We start from the raw sequence: 10,876 nt of genomic DNA on the forward strand, positions 1-10,876 counted from the left end.
TTCAAAAGGTTTCTCCCCTGTGTGGGTTCTCTGATGCCGTTGAAGAGTCGAACTCTCAATGAATCTCTTTCCACACTCTGAACATTCAAACGGTTTCTCCCCTGTGTGCATTCTCTGATGCCGTTGAAGATTGCCACTGTCACTGAATCTTTTTCCACACTCTGAACATTCAAAAGGTTTCTCCCCTGTGTGGGTTCTTTGGTGCACTTGAAGAGTGCCATGCTCAGTGAATCTCTTTCCACACACCAAGCATTCAAAGGGTTTCTCTCCTGTGTGGGTTCTTTGGTGCAGTTGAAGATGGCCACTCTGACTGAATCTCTTTCCACAGTCTAAGCATTCAAAAAGTTTCTCCCCTGTGTGAGTTCTCTGATGCAGTTGAAGACTGCCACTCCTACTGAATCTACCTCCACACTCTGAACATTCAAAAGGTTTCTCCCCTGTGTGAGTTCTTCGGTGTACTTGAAGACTGCCACTCTCACTGAATCTCTTTCCACACTCTGAGCATTCAAAAGGTTTCTCCCCTGTGTGGGTTCTTTGATGCTGTTGAAGATTTCCACTCTCAATGAACCTCTTTCCGCACTCTGGACATTCAAAAGGTTTCTCCCCTGTGTGGGTTTTTTGATGCCGTTGAAGATTGCCACTCTCAATGAATCTCTTTCCGCACTCTGGACATTCAAAAGGTTTCTCCCCTGTGTGGATTCTTTGATGCCGTTGAAGATGACTACTCTGATTGAATTTCTTTCCACACTCTGAGCATTCAAAACGTTTCTCCCCTGTGTGGGTTCTCTGATGCTCTTGAAGAATGCCACTCCGACCGAATCTCTTTCCACACACTAAGCATTCAAAAGGCTTCTCCCCTGTGTGAGTACTTCGATGCTGCTGAAGAGTGCCCCTCCGACAGAATCTCTTTCCACACTCTGAGCACTCAAAAGGTTTCTCCCCTGTGTGGGTTCTGTGATGCTCTCGAAGAGTGGCATTCTGACTGAATCTCTTTCTACACACAAAGCATTCAAAAGGTTTTGTTCCTGTGTGGGTTCTTTGATGTTCTTGAAGATGGCCACTCCTACTGAACCTCTTTCCACACTCTGAGCATTCAAAAGGTTTCTCCCCTGAGTGGGTTCTATGGTGAAGTTGAAGACGGACACTCTGACTGAATTTCTTTCCACACACTGAACATTCAAAAGGTTTCTCCCCTTTATGGGTTCTCTGATGCTGTTGAAGAGTGGCACTGCCGCTCAATATCTTTCCACACACTGATGAATCAAAAGATTTCTCCCCTCTGTGTATTTTTTGGTGCACAAGGAGCTGTGATCGATTTTTGAAGTACTTTCCCCACTGAATGCATTTACTTCCCTTCATTATCCTGAGCATTGGAAAATGTACATTATGCTTTCTTCCATCTTGCTTCTGAACCAAATGGCTGTCTGTTTTTCTTTTAGGTTTGCCTCGATTTCTGACATTTTCTTTCAGGTCTTCATGTTTATCTATATCTGTCCTCTCCTGATGAAGTTCCTCACCCTCCTGATTCCTCTGATCATCCTTTGCTGGAATAAATAGAGAGAGCCTGTTAGCGCCTGGAAGGTCCAAAGGCATCTATCTGATTGGAGTAGAGGAGGATTGATGACCCTTTGGCCTCAAACACCTTTACTGCTTTTACCACCCCTCCACCTTTTCCCAGAATATCTAGTATCAAAGTGTAAGAATGTATGTAAAACCCGGTCTCTATAGAATCCATTGAGGCCTGAAGCCTTTGCTTCTATCATACTGCAGCATATTCATACAGAGGTATCTCAAAGAGTCGTTGACAAGACTATGGCAGGACTCTGAATCATAAACGGCCGCTAACAATTGATGATCATAATATCGTCATTTTGAAAGTATGAAATAAACAAGATACGTTGCCAGGAAGCTTTTGGCAAATGGCAAACGGTGTCAGGTCTTGTAGCAGCAAGATTTGTTTATTGAGAGGTAGAGAGATTCCAAGCACAGCCAGATTCTGTGCCGGAACTGGCCTCCAGGTTCCAGGTCCGACCCTATACTAAAAGCAGGACACCCCCCCCCCCCCATGCCAGGCAACCTAATCAATATTCCCATTCAGCCCGCCAAATATCTGAGCCTGCCCTGATAGCTGCCCACAGCACCTGCAAACTGATGGTTACACTATCTAAACGCTCCCCTCGTTACAAGGTCATGCAGGACACGGTCATGCAAAGCAGGCATTCACACACACACACACACACACACACACACACATATCCACTCCGCCCCATCCTAGCAGAGAAGATAAACAGCACTGAAGTATTTGGCCAAGGAATACATGTAAATGAAAACCGTGGAATAAGTATATCAGAGAAAGCTGTTAACCCTTAATGCAACAGAACATGAATTTGGCTGGAAGGCATCATATGGCAAGCGAGACCTGAGCGGGACAAACAGCTTTTATTTATTTATTTATTTATTTTATACCCCGCCCTCCCCGCACGCGTGCTCAGGGCGGCTTACAATATGGGGTGCAATGCAGCACCGTAATTCACAATATGGCACTCCGTGCGATAAAAACACAGTAAATCATTTAAAACAATTCAATACAGTGGGCAGCGCCCGAGGATCCCACGTGACAAGCACTTATCTCCCTATTGCACCTGCCCTTGGGGCAAGGGGAGGATGATGTGCTCCCCCGATGTCCTTGGCCGCTCAGCTTCAGCCAGCAGTGCTGCTATTCTGGCCCTCGTTGATGGTAATAGTGGCGGCGGCGGCTCCTATTCAAAAGCCTGGTGGAAGAGCTCCATCTTGCAGGCCATGCAGAACTGTAACAGGTCCCGCAGGGCCCTGATCTCCTCCGGGAGCTCGTTCCACCAGATAGGAGCCACCACCGAAAAGGACCTAGCCCTCGTGGCAGCAAGCCTGGCCTCTTTGGGGCCCGGGGTCGCAAGACGATGTTGCGACCCCGACCGTAGTGCTCTCTGGGGCCTGTACGGGGAAAGGTATGCTGGACCCTGGCCATGTAGGGCTTTAAAGGTAAGCACCAGCACCTTGAAGCGAATCCGGAATGCTATAGGCAGCCAGTGCAGCGCTTTCAGCACAGGCTGGATGTGGTCCCATTTCGAGGCACCCGCAACCAGCCTAGCCGCCGCATTCTGCACTAGCTGCAGCCTCCAAATCAGCGACAAAGGCAACCCCATGTAGAGAGCGTTGCACTAGCCTAGCCTCGAGGTGACGGTCGCATAGATCACTGTGGCTAGGTCTTCGCGGCTGAGAAAGGGAACCAACTGCCGCACCAGCCGAAGATGGTAAAAGGCTGCTTTGGCAGTGGCTGCCACCTGGGCCTCCATCGTTAAGGTGGAGTCCAGGAGCACTCCCAAACTCCTAACCTCCGAAGCTGGCACCAAAGGCGCCCCGTCGAAGGCCGGGAGTGGGAGCCCCAGTCCCATCCCATTCCGACCCAGACACAGGACCTCCGTCTTTGCCGGGTTCAGCTTCAACCGACTCAGCCTGAGCCATCCAGATACGGCCTGCAACGCCCGGTGCAGATCTTCTGGATCAGAGTCCGACTGGCCGCCCAACATCAGATAGAGCTGGGTGTCATCGGCATATTGATGACACCCAAGCCCATACCTCCGGACAATCTGGGCGAGGGGGAGCATATAGATATTAAAGAGCATAGGGGAGAGAACTGCCCCCTGAGGCACACCGCATTTGAGCATGTGCCTCCGGGACCGCAGCTCCCCTAATTCCACCCTCTGTCCCCAACCTTGTAGGAAAGAGACAAGCCATTGAAGAGCGAGCCCCTGAATCCCCACGTCGGCAAGGCGGTGGGCAAGCAAATGATGGTCGACTGTATCAAATGCGACCGACAGGTTGAGCAATAACAGTGCTGCCACACCGCCTCGATCCAGGTGTCTCCGGAGGTCGTCAGTAAGGGCAACCAGTACAGTCTCCGTTCCATGCCCGGGTCGAAAGCCGGACTGGAATGGGTCAAGGGCGGAAGTGTCATCTAGGAAGCCCTGCAGCTGTGTTGCCACCGCCCTCTCAATCAATTTGCCCAAATAGGGCAAATTAGACACCGGTCGGTAGCTGGCCAATTCCGCCGGGTCCAGCGTTGGCTTTTTCAAGAGAGGGCGGACCATCGCTTCCTTAAGTGCCTCGGGGAACTGCCCCTCTGACAGGGACTTGTTGATGATCTCCCTCAAGGCACCTCGAAACCCCTCGCAGCCCGCTTTAATGAGCCAGGAGGGGCACGGATCCAGGCTGCAAGTGGTTGGGCGCACAGCTGCGAGCACCCCATCGACTTCCTCCAAGCTGAGTCGGTCAAAGCTTTCCAAACCTGGCGAAGCCGCGCAAGGGGCCTCAAGTTCGCTTACCGTCTCAACTGTTGCGGGGAGGTCGCGGCGGAGCGCCAAGACTTTATCCACAAAATAGCTCGCAAAAGCCTCACAGCCAATATCCAATTCCCTGCTATTTTGTCTGCCCTGGGGCAGAGTTGTCAATGACCGAATCGTCCTAAATAATTGGGCCGGGCGTCAGCTAGTGGACGCAACCCTGGCTGCGTAGAAATCTCTCTTCGCAGCCTTGACTGCCATCTCATAGGATCTCATAAACGGCCTATAAGATGCTCTTGTAGCCTCGTCGCGAGCTCGGCACCACCGTCTCTCTAGCCGTCGGAGCTCCTGTTTCATAAGCCGCAACCCCTGGGTATACCAGGGGGCAAGCCTAGAGCGAGGGCACAGAGGGCGCCGGGGAGCGATCACGTCGATGGTCGTGGCGAATCGGCTATGCCAATCGTCCACGAGCTCATCCAACGAACCGTCAGGGGGCATCAGATCCCGCAGAGCCATCTGAAACCGCATTGGGTCCATCAAGCTCCGCGGGCGAGCTAAAATCTGCTCACCGCCTAAACAGGAGCTTTTGTGAGGAGCTTGAACGGGGAGAGCATAGTTTTTTAGGGAACTGATGGGCATACGTTTGACCTATTCTACACGTGCAATAGGAGGACGGAGATTGCAGAGCGAGAATGATCTGTAGTAGATTGATAAGACATAGAATGTTACAGAATATTGACCCGTTTAGATCCGTTTAGAATCTAAGATGAGGGAGTTTTCGATCGCTTGGAAATTCCCCAATTGACATCAGCTAATGATAGTTTGTTCTTGATGGGAAGTACCGGGAACAATAAGATGTTTGGCCTTTTAGGAGAAACTGGTGTGAAGCGAGAAATGGAGAAGCAAAAAACAAGCAGGTAGATTTACACAGAGACCTCCTCATTTTTTGCTCTAAGGATTTTTGCTCTGAGGATGGACCTTTATAAACTTATAATATATTCAAAGATACATAAATATTTGCACATAGTTAAGATAAGAGACTTGAGGTGCCTCCTTGAGTTCGCTATGGATGAATTCTAAGGTTGCAGTGAATCTATAACCAGGCTGTGAGAGATCTGTGTTGATGGCACATTATTAAACCCACATTAAGCATTCCATGGGGTCGCGAAGAGTCGGACTCGACTGTGCGACTGAACAACAACAAAGCATATTACATGGAGTTTATATTAACATACTATATAGAATTCACATTAAATTCATTTTACTAATAGTAGAGATTAATAGGGATTAGGTTTGTTAGTTTATAAGATTAGGATATTAGTTTAAGATCTGGACTGTAAATGCTATTTGGTATTATCCATATTATTACCAATGTTACTAAGAAAAAGTTCACCATCCACATTACACCAAGAAGTGGATTGTAGCAGATCGCTGGGAGTAAGGCACTCAAAATGGTTGCCTAAGACTCAAAATGGATGACTGGGGAAAGAGGATAGCTGAAGACAAGGTCAGGGAGACCTTAGCAAGTTTGAGGAATTGGCCAATTGGAGAAAGATTCCGGGAAGGGATCCGGGGAACGTTAAGGGGACAGTGAAGTCACGGTCAAACTAACCCTGGCAGAGGTGTCCACCTTTGGCAAAGCAGCCTAGGAGATATATCGAGGGTCGAGATGACAATTGGCAAAGAAATCTAAATGGGACTTACGTAAAGGGGCATTGGTAGGAGAAAGTCCAAAACCAGGATAGTCCCCAAGGTCCCAAATTGAATAATAGGGACTTTCCTCGCCATAAATGATGTCCAAGGAGCTTGGAACGATTCTGATTGGATAGCAAAGGTGAGCAGTGTGGCGTCCTCGCTTATTGGGGGCACTGTTTTTATCTTTAAAGCACTCTCTGTGTACCTAAGCTTGGTAGATTTCCGCTGCCACCAGGAATTAAAAATTCCAACTCTCTCTCTTTTGGTAGAATGACCTAGAGCAGTGTTGGCGAACCTATGGCACGGGTGCCAGAGGCGGCACTCTGAGCCCTCTCTGTGGGCACGCGTGCCATCGCCCCAGCCAGGCCCAGACCATCATTAAAGTGTCGAATTCTCTACCAAATAATTTTAAGTAAATGAAAGCATTTGGGATTGCTTTCCTTACTTTGTTTGGATCATCTTAAGTTAATGTATGAGTTGTTTTTTCTAAAGTAAAACCTCAGCATTCAGGTTAAATTGCCTTGTTGGCACTTTGCGATAAATAAGTGGGTTTTGGGTCGCAGTTTGGGCACTCGGTCTCTAAAAGGTTCGCCATCACTGACCTAGAGTCTGGGCACTTATGAGGACTATGTGGCCCTGAGGAAGGACCAATGTTCCCTCTAATCTGTGGAGTCTTGTGTGCCAAAAATTCTACTTTGTGAGCTACTGGCACTAAAGTTGTGAGCAGGCAATTTGGCTACCGCATAAGTCAGTTTGCCTTGGAATCATCCTTCCTGAGTTATGACAAAAATGTGTGAGCTGGAGGCTAAAAAACTGCGAGCTAGCTCACACTAACTCAGCTTAGAGGGAACACTAGGAAGGACTATTCTGATTTCTCGGATAAGTTTAAACAAAAAATGATTTATTTAATCAAGAAAAAAAAGGTTTCTGGTTATTTTGAACTGTTGCTGATGAAAGGAACTTGTAAATATAACTGGCAAAGCTTGGTGTCACAAACAGTCTCTCAAACTCCCAAAACTCCACTCTCTCATCTATATAGCCACACAGGCTGAACTCTTTCTCTTATTCACACAGAACAGACTCAAAATCTCCCATAGTCACACAGACTAAGCTCTCTCTTCAAACTTCACACACAGAATCACTCACATAGACACCCCTCCTCCTCCCACAATCTTAGTCATCAGCCAATCACATCACACTTGTCTCCCTAGACATTTAAAGAAACACACACACCAAAACATGAAATCATTATAGGCAGAAGCACCAAAAACTGTATACAAATGGAGGGAATAGCCCAGTGGAGTCAGGTCAAGAGAGAATTGCACCCGCACTCTCTCTCTTGCTGCAGTTCCGTCTCCACAGGCAATCCTAAGAAGGTGAGGCTCTGTCTCTCCTACCAAGCTTCATATTTCATTTATTTTTCTGATTTATACCTTGCCCTCCCCACCGAAGGTGCTGCAATGCTGCTATACTCTTTGGTTATCTTTGCTTCTTGCTTACTTCAATAAAATAATTTCTTGCTTTTTGTTTACTTTACTGAAGTAACGGCTAAGCTGAAGTGATATAAAGCTGAGAATGATAATTACGGATGCACATAAAATGTATTTCTCCTGTATTGCGGGTTGAAATCTCAAGGATTCTGGATGTGATCCCAGGAAAAAAAACTCTGTCAGATTATGTATCAACAAACTTTCATAAATTATGAATTTGGAGTTTAGTCTTCTCTTTTCCTGGGAGTACCTTTTCTCAAATTCAAAGATCCTCTCTCGTAGCCAAGAGCATGACCTGGGATGAATACAGGTTAACAGAAGGATACATCACACACACACACACACACACACACACACACACACACACACAAACCAAGAGCTGCAGATGAGCTCTTGCCCACAAGTAGCTTCGGAGCCTCCAGATTTCAGTCCCATGGAAGAGATTGGATTTATACCCGCCCTTCACTACCCAAAGGTGTCTCAGAGCGGCTTACAAACTCCTTCCCCTTCCCCTCCCCACAACAGACACCCTGTGAGGGAGGTGGGGCTGAAAGAGCTCTGACAGAAATGGCTCTTTTTTCAAGAACAGCTCTTATCAGAACTACGGCTTGCCCAAGGTCATCCAGCCAGGTGCAAGTGGAGGAGTGGGGAATCAAAAGCGGTTCTCCCAGATCAGAGTCCGCACACTTAACCACTACACCAAACAGAAGGCCTTCTTCCCACCTAAGCCAGCGGGCCATATGATTGTACCAAACCAAATGATGCTCAGAAGTGAATCAGAAATCCCCCACGGCCATTCCTTGCCTGTTCCCTTGACACAACCGTGAAGGATACTCACTCTCAGCCAGCTCATTCGGGAAGGAAATATGGTCTTCGGTTCCTCTTGAGGAACTCTCCAGCCTTTGTTTGGATTCAAGGCTGTTGTCTGTTTCCTCCGTAGTCTCTCTTATACTTCTTGTTTCTTTCACAGAGAGAGAGAGAGAGAGAGAGAGAGAGAGAGAGAGAGAGAGAGAGAAAGGGATCATTCTTATATGGGGAAGGAAAGAACTGGAAGGATGGACCCATGGTCAAGGTCAAAGCTCACAATCCCTACCAGTATAAGGGGAATGGATCTCTGAGGCAAAACAACCTAGTTCCCCCAAGAGGTTAAGGGGGCCTGTCTCATCATAGAATCATAGAATGTTAAGAGTTGGAAGGGACCTTGCAGGTCATCTAGTCCAACCCCCCTGCACTCTGCAGGAGCACAGCCGAAAGATACCACTACAACATACCCGAAAGATGGTCGTCCAGCCTCCGCTTGAAAACATCCAGCGAAAGAGCATCCACCACCTCCCGAGGCAGACTGTTCCACTGCTCAACCACTCTGACAGTTTCTCCTGATATTTAGCCGGTAACGACACCCTTGTAATTTCCACCCATTAGATCCAGTCTTGCAATCCGGAGCAAGAGAGAATGGATCTGCTCCATCTTGTACATGACAGCCCTTCAAATACTTGGGGACTGCAGGTGGTTCCTGATTTGCATCTCCCTGCACCTAACAACCATATCTTTTTCAAGCCAGACTCTAGAATGGTTTCACTGGTTAATTGTGAGAACCCGTATCCACTCATGTAACCAGGAGGGAGGGGGGAATAGGAGGGTGCTGGAAAACTCCGTTAAGGAGGACCCTTGAGAGGCAGAAAGTATAATGCAGTTATAGACCAGAGGGAAGCCAGGCTAACTTTACGCTCACGCCATGATATTTTGAATAAAGCCTTCCCCTGCCCTCCCGGCTCTGGTATTCCTTTGGCGGTCTCCCATCCAAGTACTTGCCAGAGTCGACCCTTCTTAGCTTCTGAGACCTGACAAGATCGGCCTCGCCTGGGGTATCCAGGTCAGGGCAACGGGTAGCTTTTCTTGTTTTCCTTTCGCTGAGCTGCAGAAACTGGCCTCTAAGCTGAGTTAGGGTGAGCCAGCTCACAGTTTATTAGCCTCCGGCTCACACATGCTCATCTCAGCTCAGGAAGGGAGGGCTCCAGAGCAAACTAATTTATGCAGCAGCCAAATCGCTCGCTCACCACTTTAATGCCAGTAGAGCTCACAAAGTGGAATTTTTGCTCACAAGATTCCACAGCTTAGAGGGAACATTGGTGATGGTCTTATTTTTAAATCCTAAATAAACCTTGATATTTTTTTTAAAGGGGCAATGCTTTACTTCTGTGCCCTCTCCTTGTGACCCCACTGAACTGGGTGCTGCTCAGGCACAAAGAGCAGTGACCCCCGGGGGGTGGTGGGGAGGCAGGCTTCGGTTCTTGATGGGGTCACTTCCAGATGACAGGCAGAGCGGACGTGTTGTAAAGCTGGCCACAGGAAAGTGAGGATCTGGCCCCTTCCAGAGTCTTTCTAAGGATCTCTCATCCCCAACGTTGTCTCAGTGGCCCCTGGGCAAGGACACCCCCACGAACAACACAGGAAGCTTATACTGAATCAGACCCTTCGTCCACTGAAGTCAGTATTTTCTACTCAGTCTAGCAGTGGCTCTCCAGGGTTTCAGGCAGGGCTCTTCCACATCACCTCCTGCCTGATCCTTTTAACTGGAGATGTTGCCAGGATTTGAACCTGGGACCATCTGCATGCCAAAGCAGATGCTCTGCCAGTGAGCCACAGCCCCTCCCCAGGTGGCGGGACAGGCCTCAAAACGGTGAAACTGCTATTCAGCATTTTGATTCATGCCTCATCCCAGTGGCGGCAAATCGCACCTTTGGCACCTGTGAAAGACCCTTACCCGGAAAGGCCACATTCCCACAGTTTTCCAGCATGACTTCCCCGGACAGAGCTCCTTGTCCCGGATCCAGCAGGGCCCATTCCGCCTCAGTGAAATCGACGGACACCTCCTCAAAGGAAAAGGGACCCTGAAGGACAAAGCAGACTCCCTCGTCAGAGATCACACTAGGCAGAGAACGCAGACGGGAAGGGAGGCGTCTGGGAGGGTTACAGGATGTAAGGCTTGAGATGGGCAAAGGGAATGGTGTTCAGAGGATCTCTCGCCCCGACACCTTGTAGAGACTCCAGGACCAGAAGCCCCCCTGAGAAAGGTGGAGGGACCGAGGTCGTCCTCTGCTCAACTCTCCTACCTGGACTGCAGCCGTTCCCGCACCTCTGGAAAGACCACAGCTCAACAGCATCTCTTCACTGCCTGTTCCTGAGATAAAGGAGGAAGGAAGGAAGGAAGGGTGTTTGCTTGCTTGTTCCCTGCTTCGCACTCCCCCCCTCCCAGGGTTGGGAAACCTTGCCCTGCGTACACGCAATACATTTGAAAACACATTTTATACTACATTCTGGGAGAGGCAGAAGTGAAGCACCAGGCACCTATGAGCCTCTGGGATTTTAAAT

At 48.6% G+C, this 10,876-nt stretch overlaps 1 protein-coding gene across 1 annotated transcript; it reads right to left on the reverse strand.

Moving 5' to 3' along the window:
• LOC107119847 (zinc finger protein OZF-like) lies at positions 1-10,395 on the reverse strand (the record flags this gene model as incomplete). Its single annotated transcript, XM_015422459.1, has 4 exons — positions 1-833; positions 999-1,185; positions 1,459-1,544; positions 10,269-10,395. Coding segments are annotated over 4 exons (1,233 nt in total), but the record flags the coding sequence as incomplete, so codon positions are not given.
• Between the last annotated feature and the right edge of the window lie 481 nt (positions 10,396-10,876).

Source organism: Gekko japonicus, unplaced genomic scaffold, assembly GCF_001447785.1.
Source record: "Gekko japonicus isolate JY-2015 unplaced genomic scaffold, Gekko_japonicus_V1.1 scaffold1214, whole genome shotgun sequence".
Taxonomy (NCBI): domain Eukaryota; kingdom Metazoa; phylum Chordata; class Lepidosauria; order Squamata; family Gekkonidae; genus Gekko; species Gekko japonicus.